The sequence below is a fragment of the Podarcis cretensis genome (genome assembly GCF_951804945.1).
Source record: "Podarcis cretensis genome assembly, chromosome: 5".
Lineage (NCBI taxonomy): Eukaryota > Metazoa > Chordata > Lepidosauria > Squamata > Lacertidae > Podarcis > Podarcis cretensis.
The window spans coordinates 86,113,505-86,133,824 of NC_137174.1; the positions used below are offsets into that span (position 1 = coordinate 86,113,505).

At 39.6% G+C, this 20,320-nt stretch overlaps 1 protein-coding gene and 2 long non-coding RNA genes across 19 annotated transcripts in view; 2 read left to right on the forward strand and 1 right to left on the reverse strand.

The window, feature by feature from the left end:
- Positions 1 to 20,320, forward strand: part of LOC307217227 — a 105,389-nt gene that overhangs the window by 16,524 nt on the left and 68,545 nt on the right. The window lies entirely within an intron of this gene.
- The window catches only part of MECOM (MDS1 and EVI1 complex locus), a 488,986-nt gene continuing 476,583 nt past the window's right edge, over positions 7,918 to 20,320 (reverse strand). For all 16 annotated transcript variants that reach the window (XM_079977618.1, XM_079977622.1, XM_079977619.1 and 13 more), the window contains 5 exons: positions 17,049 to 17,218; positions 15,734 to 15,863; positions 12,009 to 12,236; positions 11,417 to 11,603; positions 7,918 to 9,671 (listed from right to left, as the gene is read on the reverse strand). In XM_079977618.1, the coding sequence (XP_079833744.1) occupies positions 9,537 to 9,671; positions 11,417 to 11,603; positions 12,009 to 12,236; positions 15,734 to 15,863; positions 17,049 to 17,218 (850 nt within the window). In that variant the 3' untranslated portion in view covers positions 7,918 to 9,536. The remainder of the gene's footprint in view (positions 9,672 to 11,416; positions 11,604 to 12,008; positions 12,237 to 15,733; positions 15,864 to 17,048; positions 17,219 to 20,320) is intronic.
- Positions 15,822 to 19,267, forward strand: LOC307217309. The gene is made up of 2 exons (XR_013839553.1): positions 15,822 to 15,875; positions 18,631 to 19,267. It is a non-coding gene; the product is annotated as an uncharacterized lncRNA (long non-coding RNA).

Consider the following 20,320-nt stretch of genomic DNA (forward strand, 5'->3'; position numbering starts at 1 on the left):
TCTCAGGGCAGGCAAATAGATACTTGATTCCCATAATGATTTTAAATGATACTTTTGTGTCAACTTTTTCCCAACCCAATACCTCATTTCCCTTTATATGCACCAGCAGTTGAGATGCATAGATTTTAAGGGTATACCGATTGTTGACTAACAATATGCAGTTTATTTAAAAAATCAAAACAGAGAAACAATTTGTTTGTGCTGAGATATATTTAGAGAGCATTCTTATTGTTCAGGGTCTTATGGAACATTTTGGAACAATAATCAGAAGTGTGCCATTGGGGTATTGTTAGCTGAGCACTTTTCTATTGAATTTTCAAGATGTTGTAAAATGAGATTATGTGAGTAGCACCTCTGGACACTTTTTCCCATCATTGTGTTGGTATCAATCGCTGACTTCCACTGTTTCTCCTGGTATTAAATAGAAATGTTGTTTCCCACTGCTCTGGTTGGATTATTTATAATGCATGACATAACTGATAACCCTTAGGAGACTAGGCATTGTAGGCCTCTCTGAGAAATCTGGACAACAGGGCTCTTTGGCCCGAGAGGCACAGTTTGAGAGGATTTATTGAAATAAATCTTTCTGCTCAAAAGTCATGATGAAGCAGGCTGAAATGTCCTTATTTATGAAGCTCTGTTTGTGTGGTAGGCAGGAAAATGAGGGGCAGCACTTTTTCATATTTTTTTTTCTTTTTTGGTGGGGAAATTGATAGATGATTCTTTCTCAGCCAACAAGACTTGTTTGGCTTTCTTCCTAATCTCCTCCCTTTTGGCAAAGCTGGATTAAAGTTGGATCTCATGTTCTGTGAAGACCTTAGATATTTTCCTCTGATAGACGGTAGGTGAAAAATGTTATTGCCTGAAAGTAATAGTGATGTGAGGAGGCCAGATTCTGATCTGACATGTGCAGAACACAAACAATAGGTACATTTCAGCTTAATTCAGTGTTATCTGAAATGCCAGAGTCTAGGGTATGTGAAGGCCAATGGCGGGTGTTTCTTTGTGCTGACTCTAGGAGGCGTGAGACAGGATGAACTTTCCTGTTCTTGACCTAACTGGTACAGCATACTGTATATTTTAAAAAAGAAGCCCTGTTGGCATTTTGCCATTTGATACACATTCACTTACCCCTCTGCCATCCCCTGGCTTGGCCTGATCTTGCGTAGAGTCCAATATATTTCTGTCTCTTTCTTTTTAATCCTAGGGCATTAATGTGTCTGGCAGGATGAATGTAACCTCTTTACAAAAAATTATGCATGCACCATATTGGGAAAGGCAGAGTGCATGCAAGATTTTCAAAAAAACTAAACCTAATAGGCTTTGGGAAGTATTTAAAACCCATTTTATCTATGCCTGCTTCTTTGAGTTGGGTTTAAGCCAGTGATCAAGAAGCTAAATTGAGGGGTTCCTGGTTTGAATCTCACCCTAGCTACATATTCTAGCCTTGGGCTCTTCTCTCAGCCTCTACTGTATCTGCAGAATCCATCCCTTTCCCCATTGTAGGGTGTCCTATAATGATAGAGGCAAATGGAAAGGTCATATTGGATAGGAAAGAGCCTTCAGTGCTAATAGAACTCTCTTGCCCTAGCTCCAAGATTTGAGGAGTTATATTTGTTGCATGTGTTCAAGTTAGAGTTTGTGTGTGCCCACGGGTTTGTGTGTGTGTGTAGGAGACTGTGTATAAATGCATGCATGGGTAAGGGTTGTGAATATGTTTGAGGGAGGTGGAAGATGTAGCTCAGCATTTGCCTAATTCTTCCTTTCACTGGCTATTCTGCCGATAGGTCAGACTTTAGGTCACTTTTAACATTGGGATGGTGCTTATTAAGGAAAACCTGTTCTTTTATCTCCCATCAACTATTGGGCTACACATGTCTTTAAAGAGAGTGGGTTCTCTCTTCACTGGGCAAAACAGAATGGGGCAGCTCATTATACTATTGTTGTCTCATATTCAGTTGGATATCCGCAATGACTCCTACATCACAAGTACATAAAAACTGCCTTCAGAGATCAGACCAAGGTCCATCTCTGGTCTAGCATTCTCTTTCCAGCAGCCAACAAGTTGCCTCTTAGTGTGAAGGTTGCTTGAGGAATTTGTTCTTTGAAAAAGACAATATAGGATTAGAACCTAGTTATGCTCCAGATTTCACACTTCTCCAAATGTTGCCTTGCAACATTTTTGGCTGCAAATTCTTGGCTCCAAAAATGGAGCAAAATACATTTTAAAATGCTTATTTTAAAATTAATACATTTGGAAATGTGTTTTCAGGGGAAAATATGTTCAAAAATGTGTTCAGATTACATTTTGTGTGGATGATGATGATTATAATTATAATGCAGAAATGGAATAGAATAGACCTATGAATGAACAATTGTGAAAGTGACATAGATTGGGAATAGATTGAATTTTCCTATTGTTTTCCAAACACTAACTAACCAATGGTCATCACCACTTCCTGAACCTACCAACAACTTTATTAGAGGATCCTGCAAGAACGAGAAACATTTCTCTTTCTACCCCAATCATAATTGTATAAAACTCTATTGTTATCATTTCCACCACCACCACCCTGCCCACTTAGTAATCTTCTTTAAACTTCAAAGTGCTCCTTAAGATTCGGCTGCTTGGGAATGGTACTGCCTACAAAGGATAACTACTTGCTACAGTCTAACACAGGGGTCAGCAAACATTTTCAGCAGGGGTCCCTCAGACGTTGTGCGGGGCTGGACTATATGGGGGGGGGATGAACGAATTCCTATGCCCCACAAATAACCCAGAGATGCATTTTAAATAAAAGCACACATTTTACTCATGTAAAAACACCAGGCAGGCCCCACAAATAACCCAGAGATACATTTTAAATAAAAGGACACATTCTACTCCCGGACTGTCCGTGGCCCGGATTTAGAAGGCAATTGGGCTGGATTCGGGCCCCTGGCCTTATTTTGCCTACCCATGGTCTAACAGGTTTGCTCCCTGCACCCTCCAGTTATTTGGAGGAGTATCTTCTGATCAGACCTCCTGTAATGAGTCTCTGTAATGGAAGAAACCAGTCCCCTGTCGTTCTCCCCTCCCAACTCTGGCAAAGCAAAACATGCGCCAAGAGATTTCAGAAGCTGGAAGGTTGCCCATGTCCTTCCCTAGAACAAAGACAGGCACTTCATCTCTCACATGCAAAGCTTTACAAGGGGCACAGTTTTGCAAATGGCTGCATTATGCTGCTACATACCACCCAACAATTAGTGTACCTCTCTGTGAGTTCAAATTGGGCCTGACATGTGCCTGTTTGAAGAGGTTCCCCAGGAATTAAAGAGCTACTTCCATCAGTTGACTTGGCTGGCCATAAGAAACTTGACACGCTGTTGAGAATTTTCTGCACTTAACCATGAAATATATCTGCCACAGGTATCAAGTGGGCTTTTGTGTGGGGTTTTTTGGTGCTGTAATCAGATTACAAATTGAACATTTCCATATGTGCGTGCTGGCAGGTCTATCGCCAGCTATCTAATCTTTAGCTGCCCTCAAGTGCTAGTTTTGGGGAGGGGGGAATGACATGGAGTAACAGAGATATTAATACAGTTTCTGCTTGTGTGAACATATGTTAATGAACTGAGAGCTGGGACTCAAAAGAAACAGCTGTTAAGAATTTTTCAGCATTCTTAGAAAATCAGTGTCATAATTACTGATAATTTAGCAGAATGGCCATTCCCAGCCGTTCCCTCTGCTTCAGGAGCATGGGGATGGCGATGCATTTCACTGCTGATCATTCATTTCACTGAATTCATTTGCATTAAAAGCAGCCTGGAAAGTCTAAGGAATTTTTGCCATGTCAGTTACACAGAATTTGATGTGAAATAAACAAAAGGCTGTTTCTACTCAAGAAGCAGAATGTTTTATCATGCAAAACATCCACTACAATTTAAAAACCTTGATACCTTAACCTGGCAATCTGCTTTCTCCAGTGTGGTCCACTGCAATCACCTTCAGTCTTTTCAGACCCTGGAACCACGGTTTTTATCACATCCATATTTTATGGTTTTCTTTTAAAATTGTATATGCTGTTCTTCAATATAAATATTTCCAGGACAGGGGAAAGGAAACAACAATAGCCAAAACAAATACATAAGCATAAAGCTATACAGCAGTATGACACCGGGGAGGATGCAACGTAAAACAGACTCAGCAATATTAAAAGGCCCGGGAAAATACAACACTCTTTACCTGGCATCAGAAAGACAACACAGGTGCCAGAATCCTCCCTGGAGACAACATTCCACAAATCTCAAATGGCAGAGGCACCTAGCAGATGACCTCAGTGTTCAGGCAGGTCCATGTTCCAGTACCCAGATTCTAAACCATTTACATCTTACAAAATGAGTGTCAACACTTTGAACTGTGCCCAGGTTTCAGGACTGATTATATATTTTCCTATCTCCTAGTCACAATTAGTAGCCTAATCTGCAGTTTTCCACAGACAGACTTATTACAATCTAATTTATAGATTATCAGAACATGGATAGCTGTGGCCAGGTTAGCCCTGTCCAGGAGGGATCACAGCTGATCTACCAGTCCTCAGTTATTGAAAAATGTTATGTACTACAAATGCCACATGGGTTTCTAGTGACAAAGCTGGCTTAGCGTAGTCACATATCGAGAATCTAATCCTTCAGGTCAGGTGCAGTCCTTTACAAAACAGGTTGAACATCACCTCCCTGGGGAGACCTACCAATGTTCCTTCATTTTAGCTGGATTGATCTTCAGTTTATTGACCTTCATCTAATCTGTTGCTGCTCCCAAACACCAATTCAGCACTCCCACTACCTCATCTGAATTCCATATAAAAGAGAAATCTAGTTGGGTGTTATAAGCATGCTGGTGTTACCTTACTCCAGATAGAGTAGGCTAGGGACACCGTTTATGGATGCAGAGATTTCTATGCATGAATCCATATTTGGAAGATGAATTGTGTGCATTTTTTTTTAAAGTTACAGTCTTAGCTGTTAGTTGTTTGGAAGTTGGAGAAGATTCAGTTCAATGTCCCCACCAAGCAGCTGCTCAACTGAATTTTGGCTTTTAAAAACAGACGCTATGTGCAGAGAGCACATGCTCCATTTGATTGGGGTGTCTGAATTGTATAATTATTGTGTACTACAGCTGTTCTTTCAATATTGTACTTTTGGAGAGGGGATCATAATCTGGAACTCTATCTAATTAATATTAATAGAAACGAAAGCAATGGCACACACATAGAGTTAAATGTTAGTCTGGTAGTACAAGCCAGTTTCCAAATTTAAGGTGTGAGGAAGAAGCAGGTTGTTTTGATCTCTGGGAGGAGTATAAACGAGTATCCAACAGTTGCAGGGAGCAGGTCAGGCTGGCAAAGCTCAGAATGAGCTGAGGCTTGCAAGAGAGGCTAAAAATAATAATGTTTCTACAGCTATGTTCAAAGCAAAAGGAAGAACAAGGTAGTGGGTCTGCTGTGTGGAGAAGACAAAGAAATGCTATTGGGTGACAGAGAGAAGGCAGAACTGCTCAACATCTCCTTGGCTCTGTCTTCACTCAAAAGGAAATTGATTGATTGATTGATTGATTGATTGAATAAATGAATGTATGAATTTATATACCGCCCTATACCCAGGGTTGTTCACAGAACAATGCAGTGCCCAACCTGGTGATAACAAAATAAACAATGTAAGGAGGGAGCCAAGCGTCTGGAAACTGAGCCTTATGAGGGATGGTTAAAGGAATTGGGTATGTTTAGCCTGGTAAAAAGGAGACTGAGCCATCTTCAAATATCTAAAGGGCTGTTCACATGGAGGCTGGAGCAAGTTTGTTTTCTCCTGCTCTGGAGGATAGGACCAGAACCAATGGTTTCTGAGAGTGCCATTTCTTTGTGAAGGAAATACTTTGTTGTCTAGGAACTGTCTGTGTGCGACAAAACTCAGATTTCCAGGTGCTCAACCCTTTAAACAATCTTTCAAAGCATCCTTTAAAACATCAAATACAGTGGACGCTCGGGTTGCGAACGTGATCCGTGCGGGATGCACGTTTGCAACCTGCAGTGGCGCGTCTGCGCACACGCGGGTTGTGATTTGGCACTTCTGCACATGAGCAAAGTGCAATTTAGCGCTTCTACGCATGTGTGACCTCCGAAACCGGAAGTAACCCATTCTGGTACTTCTGGGTTTCGGAGTGTCCGTAACCTGACAAAACGCAACCTGAAGTGTCTGTAACCCAAGGTATGACTGTATATTAAAGCCACTGATTACATGTCCTGTCAGTTTCAAGAGTCTGGCATGGTCTCAGGTTGATGTACTGAATTGGTCTCAGGTTGATGATGGTCTCAGGTTGATGAAGATAACCCACAAACAATTGTAGAGCCAGGAATACCATGTGCCCTTTTCCCACTGCAGTCACTCACACCTGGCTACTTCTCAAGGTTGGGGTACCTTCCAGAGGAGAGTCTGCTACAAAGTGAGGCAATACAGCCAGAATTGGAAATAAGATACACAATGAACACATCAGACTGCTTTCCACTTATGGAAGGGCTCTGTGGATGCTGACGTAGAGATCTTATTAATTTTTTTGGCAGTAGGTCCAGCACAAATGAAATTCTTTGCAATACATAATTCACTTGTTGAATTCATTACTACAAAATGTGGTGTTGGCCACTCACTAAGTTAGTTTTGTAAAATGATAAACTCACAGAGGATAGGTCAATCAATGGCTGTTCACTATTTAAATATTCATACGCAAAGCCTTATACTTCTGATGACAACATAATTGGGCATCCCAAAGGAGATGGTTATCGCCCTCAAATCTTGTTGGAAGCAAAATGCTGAGTATATGGTTCCTTGGTGTGCTTGAGGAAGAAAATACAATTGTTTACTCTGTGTGTTGCAGGGGGTTGCTATTAACTTTCACAAAAAGAGAACATTGACACTACCCTCATATGTTCTGCTTGTTCTGATGGCTGGTCCATTGGGGCTGGTAGTAAGTAAGGCAGGATGCCAAGAGTAGGTGAAGCCAGAACCAGTGACAGGCAGAGCCAAATAGTTTTGCCACTATCAGTCTCAGTATTGAGTTCTACGAAGGCAATACTGAGACTAAGAAGCAGAATGCCTTCATCCCCTGTATGGGTTGTAAAAAATGTAAGCAGGTGGGACCTAGCTGAGGGCAGGCTGAAGTTGGTGCAGCAGTGTCCCATTTACCCTAAGGGCTCTGCCTTCACTGTTTGTTTGGTAACCTTTCACTTATACAGTCCTAGATTAGTCTAGTGTAGACGGGGACTTTTTGCCAGGTAACCAAAACCTGAAATAAAAAAAATTAGATATATAAACAATTTACAGAATAAACCAGTTTTTGCCGGCAGTCATCCCAGGTACCATAAGGTTTTGTAGATCTCTCTCTGTGGGTAAAAGAGGTGTGGCCTTACAATCCCCTCTCCTAAGCAGCATAGGAGGCATTCCAGGGTTAGACCATTCCCCAACAGGCCGTAGCATAGTGGTCCTCTCTCTCTCTCTCTCTCTCTCTCTCTCTCTCTCTCAACTAACACCACTGACAAGGGGAAGTGTTGCCACCTCCCAAGCTTCTGCCAATCTGCCATGCCAGTGTGGGCCTGGTAAGGCTGTACATGTTTGACTGCCCTTGATTCTCTCTTCCCCAACCTACTGTGATTGCTGTAACCATCTTATGTCTAGCATTTGTGATTGTTGAGAAAACAGAGTAATCATATCCATAGCACTAGACTTGAGTGTTTTGAGGGCCAACAGGGATGTGGGTTTGCTTTTGTCCTTTTGCAAAAGCAGAGTTTGTGTGCAGTTAGCATTATTGCTAGTAGGGGAAATTTCATACAAATGTTGTTGAAATCCATTCTATAGCCAACAAAACAAAAGGCCAGTGAAAATGATGTCTTCATTTTGTAATCCTTTATTTTTTTTTTAAATTTGATCCTCCCATAGTAATGTACTGAAATGCATAACAGTTACATTGTACAAAGCATTTAAAGAAAGTACCTCAACTTGCTGGTTATTTCAGAATGAGATAATAAACAAAAAGGAAAATAAAATCTGGTCCCTCACCAAAAGGGCAAAATTCTTGGCCCCCTCCCGCCCCTGCCCCCAAAATAACTGAATACAATTCATTATTTATTTATTGGGGGTTTTCTTTTTTAAACATAAGTTTGGAACACTTCATTTTACAAATAGGATTAACATGAACGTAACATCACACAAGCTCGCAGACAACCGGCATAAAATATTGGGTACAGTTTTCTTTTTCTTTTTTTAATCAGAAGAATCATGCTTTCATGAAGAAAAAATTAGAATGCTTTATACATTTGAATCATTTTTGCTGTATTACAAAAAAATCTCTAAATCACCTCTATTTATTATTTAGTTTCAGTAAAAGGAAAAAAAGATAGTAAAAGAGGAATGTAAGAAATCCTTTTTAAACACTGTTTGCACAAACATATGCAGATCAGTTCGCCTCCTTTTTTTAAGTCCATGGGTGCCCAGAAAAATGATGTGGGGTGGGGTTGGAGAGAACTGGAACAGTGCTATTAATTTCATATGAACAGTGCTACATTTAGCAAGAGTGCTTTTTTCTTAATCCACAAACAGTTGTTTGCCAACAAATAAATTACATGTACACGCAACACCAATAAAGAAAGAAATCAAGAGCAACAAATGAACACCAACAAAATAAAACAAACAAAACAGTGACATGATTGTCTAAAATTAAAATGTCATTACATTGATCAGGGAAACACTGAACTATAGTGGTATGTTTGATGACTGTGGTCTTTTGCATGTAGTATGCTGAAAGACTCACCTCCTTTAATTGCTGAACTCTCCCAAGTTTTTTTTTTCTTCTTTTTTTACAATATACACAGACGTCTTACATTATTGACTCATGTGGTTCTTTATTTTTACAATGCAGTTCAGAAGGCAAAAGTTAAGGAGGGGGCAAAATATTCCTTGTGATTAGGTTGTAGATTAATGGTAGATGTACATTCGAGGGAACTGCTTTGTCTTCCTTAAATGGTTTCAAACGCATAAAGCATAGTTGAAGAGGATTTGTATAGAAAAGCAACTGTTCCTAATCCTGCCTACAATTACCATTCTACACGGGGGGGGGGGGGGGGGGACTCAAAAAGGAAAAAACAATTCTGTTTTAGTTTAAAGGAGTGCTAACATGTGTGTAACAATACACGTCTTAACCCATAAGTCCCTCCCCAAGCAGGTGGAGTGGAAGACACATATTCCCCAACAAGGTCTATTTGATCCATGTATTTTGAAAGTCGCATTGATCCTCAAAATGTCAGCAGCTGCCTTCGCTGTGCAAAACAAAAGATTGAGAATAAATAGTTTTCTTTCTTTCTTTCAAATCATTCAGTTTAAGGTCACCTGACTTTAAATGTGACCCATCAGATTTCTAAGGCATTCTGCTCTGCAGTCTTTTAAATAGTCTTCTAGCAAAGAGCCATGTTGCTAGTTTGGACTTGGTCCCAATCCTGTTACGTTTGACGGTGTCATACATGACTAATGGACTGGATGGCACTGGATTCTGCAGCAACTCTTGCCATACTGTGCCACACATTGGATGAATTGTGGGGTGCAGAGTGGAGAGAGTCCTTGTCGGAGAGTGAAAGCATCATAGCAATGGCCTACAGTTAAAGAAGAATAAGGAAGAAGTCAAAATAAGATATTCAGTAATATCATTTAGAGTCATAGTTCTATCATGGAAGAACCTATTCTTTCAGTGGGAATCAGCAGTATGGCTCCCACCTGGGAACCATCTTGGAATTCACCCTGTACCACAAAGTCCTCTCACTAGATTTCTGAAGGCTCATGACAGAAAAAATGGAAACTGTGCTAGGCCTCTGTTGTTAAACCCTTTGGATCTGTGAATGTACTTTACTTTATGGGCCCCCAATGTGGCAGAGGGAAGAGCCAAAGAACTTCATATACCGTATTTACTCGAATCTAATGCTCACCTTTTTTGGCCAAATTACGTTGTGAAAATTAAGGTGCACATTAGATTTGATGACACATAGTCAGAAAGACAGCCGCAACAATGTTTGGATAGACAAGGGTATTTTGCCTTCTCTATTCCTCCCCTGCAGCAAAAACTGGTGTGTTTCCAGCTAGGCCCTCAGTTGAGCGAAAGTGCAGTTATTTTGCCACTAGTGGCCAAACTGGCAACACTTCATGCCCCACAGTTGGAGAAATGCTGCACTAATGGGGTTAATTACCTTGGTATAAGAGTGTTGTACAGAACAATTCAGTGATTTCAAAACCTAATTACATGACTATGGTCTTTACTTCATGGAAGTAAGTTAAGAGGATCGCCATGGATTTCACTGTGTTGTGGCATGTTCCGAATCTTCTCAAACAAGTTTAAATGAACTAATTTGTTAACCTTCTCTGCAAAGTAGAAAACCGATGAGGATTGGCAGTATTCATGGGCCTACTGGGGACATTAAAATTTCTACTAGCATGTGTAAGCACACTTGACTCCTTTCCAGAAAAGTATAGTTTCAGGTTACAACTAGACAGCCTAGCCATCTCAGTTGTACCAACCATTAAATACGAATAATAGGGCCAGTACAGACAAAACATTGGAACTCTCTTGTCTAGGATTACGGGAACGGAACAGACCACAGGATTGTGCGCTCTCTTTCTCTTAGTACTCCATTCTCCGGTGCATATTTCCTCCATCTATCTTAACAAATGTCAGGAATTACATCAGCACCAACATTAACTATGGTTTGCACTAATCTTTATTTTTCTTTAGAAGTCCTTAATTTACAGGTGTTGCAACACAAGGTCCAATCTTCTTAGCCAGGTTTGGAAAGCTGGGTTTGGAAACAGTTTCAAAGAACAAACATCATTGTTAATGTTAGTGGTTGAACCACTGTCATGCCTGGATATATTTGTACTAGAGAAGAAAGGGAAAAAGAGAAGGTGCATGTGATCCAATGCTGTCCTCCTGATCTCTTAACTGTAGTTAAGCAGTGTCTGTCCACCATTTTCTCAGCACCAGCTTAATTGGATGTGGTGCTTATGCAGCAGCACTTGCTCATCTACCATGGGCCAGAAAAACAGAGGTGTATTAACCATATCAGTACAAAAGGTCAAACAAATTGAGGTGGCCTTTTGAGGGTATCTCCAGATGGGTTTCTTACTGTTGGTATATGCATATGCATATGCATATACTGTTGGTATATGTGTTTTATGTTTTCAGTGTACATTTGTATGAGACTGTCTGCTCCTCTGCTACTCTCAGGATTATTGACTCGGCACTGGCCTTCTTTGGCTCCTCCCAATCTATTGTTTCAATCCCCACCATCACTCTTCCCACCCTTCCCAGCCAGATTACAATTTATCCTGAAAGCACAATAAAATTTACCTGGGATTTGGACTTGCGACACAATGGCTGCTTTAAGTCTTCTGGCAGATGGGAAGTGCTAAACGCTGCCAGTTCAGCTTCACTGAACTGGCTTTCTTCTACTTTCCTCATTTTGAGGCTATCAGTGAAGTGCCTTATATGGTCCAACGCAGAAAGTCCAGTTTTATTAAACTCATCTTCCTTATACCTATGAAACGTCCAAAGATTGGCATACTGATTGGTTTTGAAAAGCAAATTATAAGTGATTTTTTAAAAATAGTAATTGAAATATTTTGTCTGGTCTTTCCTTTAACAGATTTTGGACAAAATTGAGGGCATAATAGGCATGGTTCTTTTTAAAAATTAAATTCTTAACCATATGATTAGGTTCTACTGATTTAAATGAAACTATAAAGTGTGGCTAACTTTATCTGGATCACACCCCTTAGAAAGCTGCTCAGTTGCACAATAGTTTTTCTATTCCAAACCATGTCCACAAATAATTATTAACAGGCATATTTAGGTCAACCTGCAAATACAGAACCTGGATTAAGTCCTAGAAATTGGGACTTCTGCTGTATTTTCTACCATCTTGCTTTGACCTTGCTCCTACCTGCCAGGAGAAGTCTTGCAATTCATTTCCAAAGCATTTGCTTCTTCATAGTCACCCTCTTCACATATGTTGCTTACAGCTGGTTCTTTAACTGACCCCCCTGTTATCTCACTTTCTTCATCTTCTTCATCCATCATTACTTCATCTTCTGCTTCTTCATCTTCCAACAAGTCTGAGTTCTGGCTTGTCACCAGAGTCTTTTCATCCTTAAAGTGACTTCCATTAATTCTTCAAAACAATACATAGCAAATGAAAACAAAATTACCTGTTAGCAGTTGCAGAAACAGGACCTTGCTTTCTAAACTTCATTTTGCATTAACTATCCCATAGGTGGTAATTGCCATGATTAAAATCAATAACCACTCTGTCCACTTTATTAAGGGGCCAATAATCCTTTGAAATTCAATTCACAGTCTGACAGAATAGTGAAGATAGTTTTTCTCACTATTACATCTGAGTTTTAGATTACTACATTTCATTATTCTTGAAAGTAGAATTCCCAGCATAGTTACTATTGACCAAAAGGGAAAATTAAGCATAACAACGATCAGTAGCATACAATCTGTTTCACAGCATAGTTGGAAAGTAATGGGTAACCACTTCACAGGCTTGTTTTGAGGACAAAATAGAATAACACTCATGGGACAAGGGTGCAATACATATTTCATAAATAAAAATAAATATATATGCAACAGGTTAAACCCATTTACATAAAGGCCTTCTACCTAGATCTTGGGCTTGCAGTGTGTATTGTGTTGGGGAGGTGCACAGCACTATGAACACATCAGCTTCAAAGTGAAATCAATAGGCCTAAATGCATTTAATTCTATAAAAGATTGTGACCTTTGTCATGGAGAAGCAGTCATGTGAATTCCTGGCACTGTTTAGTACCGCACACCAGAAAATTATTCCATTGATTTTATGAAGCATTCTGTATAACTTAAATGGAGATAAGTTTTGATTGGTTTGCCTTGTTATCATAACATTTTAAACTCAAACATGTAACGAAAAGTTCAAGTTCACCGGAAGCTCTCAGTCCTTCTCAACCCATTCCCTAGAAAAAAATTACCCCTTTCTAAATACAAAGGAATTTCACTTTTCATCTGATTGCTTTTAGATTTTCCAATAAATTGTCTGTTAGGCTATATAAAATGAAACCACACCAGACATTATACCATAATTGCCTAAATCATGTAGGGTTACCCACAAACAGCAATATTTTGGATCATTTAACAAGCTTGTGTCTACATCGGTCAACATGTCTATATTCCTTCATTTTATACTTCAAGAAGAAAAAGAAATAGAATTTAACCAATTATCATTAAGGATTACAGGATCCATTAAACATGAGGAAATTATCTTGGAATAACCATAAAGAAACCCATAATTTTGCAATGATCTTGAAAAAAGTGACCATCATCTCACTTGTGGGTATCTTTGGCATCTTTTATCAGGATGCCCTGGCAGAACTTCTTGGACAGTCTTAAGAAACTATGAGCTATAAACCAGGGGTTGCCAGATTTTTAAACCATGCCAGAAGAAGACAGTTTGAAGTGAAAAAGGACTTGGATTTAAACCAAAGTAATGAAAGCCACATGATTAAAAAAACAGATTTGCTAATTATGCTTTTCATATGCAGTAATTTGCCAAGTATGAAATATCTATCAAAATTTTGAAAGGAATCACTGGATGACCCATCAACCTTTTTTCCCTTATAGACTTCCTATCAGAGGACATGTTGAGACCAGATGTGGGGGGAAAAACTAACCCATGACAATCAAGCAGGAAGAAAATTTGAATGTGTATGTAATGTATTATCAGCTGCCTTCATGAATATATGCCTACTAGTTTTGACCCAGCATAAAAATGAGCGAGAAACTTTAAAAATAGAAAATCATAAGCCATATGCAATTTCTGCCCTTGAACATGGAAAGCAAATTAATGTGAGAGAGAAGGCAGTAAATAAATTTGACCCAGAACATAATCACACACCATGTTACACATCTGTGGAAAGCTTATGCTTATCCCCAATTCAAGTGCTGTTTCAAATCCAAAATATGCACTTGACATATGCACTTGAACCATATATTGATTTATAGTCTGTTGATGCATTCGAGTGGCTAGGACAACCCAGACAGATGGGTGGGGTATAAATAAAAAAATCAGTAGTATAGTAGGAGGAGGAGCTTTACTTAATATGCACAGTTCACTTTCTTTACTGAAATGTGTAGTGGAGAAAATGGGTGGTAATATAGTTTTACATCCGTGTTGAACAATTATATTGATCTTCATTAGGAATGTATCCTTGCTAACTCTTATTCCCAGAATATAGGGCAGTTTATGCCTCACCCTGGTAGTGCCCCACATTATGGATCCACTTGTATGATTTTGAAATAGTGAGTATTTTATGAAATACACACTGTCTTTCCAGCAGTGTTCCTAGTGATGTCATCATGGCCTGCTTTAGCATTGCATAGGTTGATATAATAAATCAACCTATAAGTTGATGGCTGGAAATGGTTCAAGCTTGCCTTTTCAGAGAATTTGTGGATGGTAAATCAGGCATTAGGGACGCAGGTGGCGCTGTGGGTTAAAGCCTCAGCGCCTAGGACTTGCCGATCGAAAGGTCGGTGGTTCGAATCCCTGCGGCGGGGTGCGCTCCCGCTGCTCGGTCCCAGCGCCTGCCAACCTAGCAGTTCGAAAGCACCTCCGGGTGCAAGTAGATAAATAGGGACCGCTTACCAGCGGGAAGGTAAACGGCGTTTCCGTCTGCGACTCTGGCTCGCCAGAGCAGCGATGTCACGCTGGCCACGTGACCCGGAAGTGTCTCCGGACAGCGCTGGCCCCTGGCCTCTTAAGTGAGATGGGCGCACAACCCCAGAATCTGTCAAGACTGGCCCGTACGGGCAGGGGTACCTTTACCTTTAAATCAGGCATTGTGGTGTAGCTGGCCCCCTCTGCATCTGTAACAAATGTCTCACTATCCCACATTAAATACAGAGCAGCTTCTAGCTCTGAATCAGGTGTTTGGTTATATGCAAAAAGCTAAAACTGGTGCAAATCCCTGAAGGGAAAGTGATGTCCAATAAGATTACATGGGCATCCAAATACTGCCAGAGGGTTAACAATTTTCTTCCCAATTCCTCACCATTTGGAAGAAATTTCTCTTTCCTAGCTCAAGCATATATTGCTGATATTGCTGAACTGGGAATGATTGAAACTTGCTAATGCGTGAGACATTTCTTGTGAAAGCACTGGATTTGTATTTTGTATGTAGTCCAGTTTGACCTGCTTACTTTGGCCACATTAACATCAGCACATTAACTTTGCTAATTGCCAGGAGATCCAAACTATGTTTTCAAAAAGATTTTGTGAAGATATTGCTAAGGATAGTGTAGAAAAGACAACAAACACCTTAACTGTAGTAGTTTTGCCTGTTAGAAATGGTCAAAATTAAGTTAGCTTTGGGATTGCACGATTATGATAGATGTGCAAATTTTTATGTCTTGTATGTAATGGAGACAATCCAGAGAAAGTTCTGTGTAATCGGACTACAATGATATCAAGAAAACTCCATGACTGTGATTCAGTCCCACTGGCTTTAAAGGGAGTATGTCACCTTGATTTTGCCCAATTCCCTTTGGAAATAAGCTGGAAAAGTAACACATCAGCGGTAAGGAAAAAACAGTTAATGAAGTCTGAAACACAGAGAAGTTGCACCTTACCTTTCTTCTGAATTGTTGTGGTTGCTATTCCCAATGAAATTACGAATTTCAGTAAAGTATGAGTCTTCTTTGTCATCTAGGATAGCACCTGTGCTTTCAAGTTCAGAATGAGGTGAAGACGTAGCAGTACCTTCACAGAAAAGTAAATATTTGGTTTTTTATCCTATCAGAATTATGTTAATTTTTATTAATTTATTAACTACTTTCTTCACAAGTGTCTCAAGGAAACATACAATAAAAAATAGTGCCAAAGTTCCCAAATGTCATCATTGCACATCTTATCAAATCAAGAAAAAGAAATGCTTGATGAAACACACTCGACTATAATAGAAATGGTTAAAACAAATGAAGAACTGGATGTGCACAGTCCTATGGACCCATCCCATCCTATAGGTGTCCTCAGGAAAGGATCTCCAAAGAAAGTTCTCAAAACAAGAAGTGGGACTGGGCTGCCAGATTTGCTTGCAGCACAGAAAACAAGCATGGAGAAGAAATAGCATAGTTTACACAGCTGGTTGCTACAATGATCAAAGAAACTAAGCATTCTGATTCTGGGCTCAATTAAATAACATTGAAAAATTGAACTGTGTTAGGTGAGGAAGCAGCTTGTGCCTCACTGGTCAATTGTAGGGTTGCCATATTTTAAGAAGTAAAAATCCGGACAAAAGTTGTTGAGCTTTGTGTGGGAGATCAACCAAAAAAGGCAAAGAATGATGCATTCCCCCAACCCCAGGTGCTAATTTCACCGTTTGAATCCGTACATATGGCAACCCTAGTCAGTTGCCAAGCCTCTTAGGGAGACCCACCTCACAAACCGAAAAGTACAGTATGATGCATAGATTCCACTGACGTTTATAGAACACAGTATTTATTTCAGAGTGCAGGCATCTGAAAATTTTTCTCATTTTAGTCTTAAAAAATATATGACCATTTTCATCCAATCCATTGATCCAGTGGAGATAAACTAGCATATGTTGCTAGTTGTACACAATAGTCTACATAACTTTCTCTATCAAAACTGGTATATTAGGCTGATGCTGCCCAGGTCTTAAACCATACCAACCTCATGGATCAAAATTCGGATCTGATTTCTGACAAGTATTTAAGATTTTAGTCACAAGTACATAAAAACCTAAGGATAATGTTCAAGCCCATTGTATTCTTCTGACATAGGAAGATCCCTGTAATAGTTGTGGGATGAAAAGCATGATCTGCAGTGTCACAAGAATGCCACACCTGTACAACAGACCTGTATGATCTCATGAATTCCCCTTAAATGATATATTTTAATGCAGAAAGCATGATAGGTACATACCAGACATGTTGCCATTCTCGTGTTTTTTGAGATGTCTATCTAAGTTGGTTTGTTGGCCAAAGCACCGGTCACATAAGTGACATTTGAAGGGCTTCTCCTTATTATGGATGTTACGAACATGTCTCTGCAGGTTAGACGATATACTAAAAGACCTGTCACAGTATTTGCATCTGAAAACAAATATCAAATAAGAAAGTAGTATGTGAAATATAACTCAAATGAAACTAGAGAGCAACCATCTCAATTAAGCTCCACCACAGTTTTGCTAAATCCAGTAATATCTCCCCCACCCCATATATTTTATTTGGTTTTTCGATAAAATAACAAACATTGCAGGTCTCCTATCCAGTTACTTCAAGAACTACAGACTAAGGTGAAAGAGCAGAGGGCAATCTGAACAACAAATCATAGGGTAACAGTACAGTTGGAAGGTGCCCCAAGAGTCATGTTGTCCAACAACCTGCAATACAGGAATGTAGCTAGAATATCTTCAAAACAGAAATTATCACAAAATGCTGCTTGAAAGACTGTATTTTCAATATTTTTATGCCTTTTATTTGGATCTAACTTTCCACTAAAGCAATGGTTTCTATGCTTCAAGCCATCCCCTTTGTTCCCTATTCAGAAAGGGCACAGTTATCTCATTACAAATTTATCCAAATAAGTGGTATAGATTTTGCTCTGAAAATCCAAGTTTGGTTTCTGGTATCAGGAAAGATTCCATATTATTAATATTGTAAAACAGAAGGGATTTGTGGCCAGTGTGAATTTTTGGGAGCTTTGGTATAATGATAAGGGAGAACAGGATGCACAACTGACTTGTTGCACTTTTTGTTTCTTATGCTTCCCTATCTTGTCTGAAATTGGTCTTGTGCATCTTTCCCACACAAAGCTTGCATATGTCCACTAAGGAAGACATGCAGGATTGATTTTGAACAAGGCAGAGAAATCTAGGGAGCAGGAAGCACAAGTCAACTGCACATCCTGTCTCCTATCTCTCGCTCTCCCCCCCCCCTTTCCCACCACCCATGTACTCACACATACATTTTGGCACATGCAAATTAATATTAAGGTATAGTTACAGGAAATATCTCAGTATTTCAGAGTTAACAGGACATAATTTATCATAGCCTGTTAAAGTACAGTATTGCAGTAAAGCATATATGGTGTGAAAAGCAGAGAAGCACCAGCCTATTGTTTCATGCTGTTGCCAATACCGTACAGTTAAGCACTTTGAGAAGAGGGAAAACATGAAACAAATTACTTCTAAGGCTCAAATAAGGTAGAAAGACCACTTCCCTCCCTGTTAAAAATTACACTGTGTGATAAAATCTTTTACTGAGGAATTAGCTTGCTCAATTGCTAATCCTGGAGGAAATTCAGTTATCTTCCCAAACGCAGAAATAAACAATCCAAATCTTTAATACTGTGCCAACGCAAGTAGTTTAGTCTATCGCTCTGGTACCAGAGGCATCAATTTTCATACTCTGTAGTGATTTGAAGTCCCTGAAGTCTTTACTGTATTGCCCTTTCAGCCATTACTAAGACATACTATAACTATTCCAAATTCTCTTCCTGGCAGCTGGCCAACAGTCTTCATCACCATCGTTGTCTCCCCACTGCCCCCCACAATCGTCTATTTCTCCTGAACTTCAAAACATGTCTGTTACATTGTGTGCTAAGTCAATTATTCAGGGAAGAAATTATGCATTACATTGCTAATTGTTTCTGGCTGTTATGCAGTGGAAGAGCATAACATGTTTCAAGATACCTCTTAAAACAAGAATTAAATTACATGCAACCTACTTCCCAAGTAAATTCAGGACCGAGTGAAAAATCTATCCCAGACAATGAGCTTTTTCTCCTTTCTTTGCAAGGCGTAAAATGTACCGATTTGTGCTTGTTTTGTTAGAACATGAGCCGAGTTTCTTCAGTTGATTTCATTAAGTGAAAGTTCCATTTTGTACAATTAAAATTCTTTTCTCATTTCACTATGTGAATTGCTCTCATGGGCCAGATTTCCTAAAGGCTCTCCCAGTTATGGCCCACAGAGATCAATGAAAGTTACCAGTGAGGAAGTGGGTTAAAAGCACCAAGGACATGGAGATTAGTATGTATGCTTGTGAAGAGAATAATAGGACAGAAAATGCTTGTGGGAATTAAATGTACCTCTTAAATAAATGAAATAAAGCAACACTTTTGCAGGGTGAATGAACAAATACTGAAATCAAATTTGATGCAAAGTAAGAAAATCATGTTTTTAGGACTCCATTTTTTATTAAAGTGATTGTTAATTAATTTTTTACCAGAATTGGTAGGCCCACCAAAGCGCAATTAAAATTGTTTACATTCAGACATTCCTGAAAGAGACTGCTGCTGTTCATGCCACAACAGTTTGGCCTTGATATAGATGGAATCTATGTAGCTGGGATCAGTCAGGGCGCTACCCTCCCCAGGCCAGGTGGAAAAAGGCCTGCAAGGCAGGAAGCTGATCTTCCAGGATTCCCAGCCATTTGAACTGACCCAGATCCTGTGATCATCATCTGAGGCCCTTCTTCGTGTGCTTCCTCTGTGAGAGGTCCAGAGGGTGGCAACACAAGAATGGGCCTTTTCTGAGGTGGCTCCCCACTTGTGGAATGCTCTTCCCAGGGAGGCTAAAGATATGTAACAAAGGGGCCAGGCGAAAACATTCCTCTTCTCCCTGGCCTTTGGCTGATAAAACAATCTATGATATTTTAAACTATTTGGGGGTGTTACTGTTTTTGTTTGTTACTACAGTATGTATTCTTGTGTTTTTATATTGTAAATCACCCTGTGATCTTTGGATGAAGGGGGGTATAGAAATAAATAAATAAATAGAATAAATAGAATAAATAATAGAAGAAGAAGATGACGACGACACATTTAAGGACAGCTGTAAAGGGAGAACTTAATATTTTCCTTCTTGCTATGGTCCAGATTAAAATGTCTTCTCAGAGGTGTCTGTTTGCATCAGATGAAAACCCCCTACCAAGACTGCTATGATTCTGATTAATATTAACCTCCCATCCCACCCATCCCATTGGATGTGATTTGCATTTTTTTAAAAATATGCATGTTGGTTTAAAGACACATAATGTCACACATAACACATACAAAGATGTGTATAATGTCACACCTAGTGTGGCCCTCTCTCCCTGCTCCAGGTGAGTTGTGCATCTGCAAGTCCAAAACCAGAAGGACCAGCATGTGTCATTTCACATTATCAGGAATGCTTCATCCATCCACTTTTG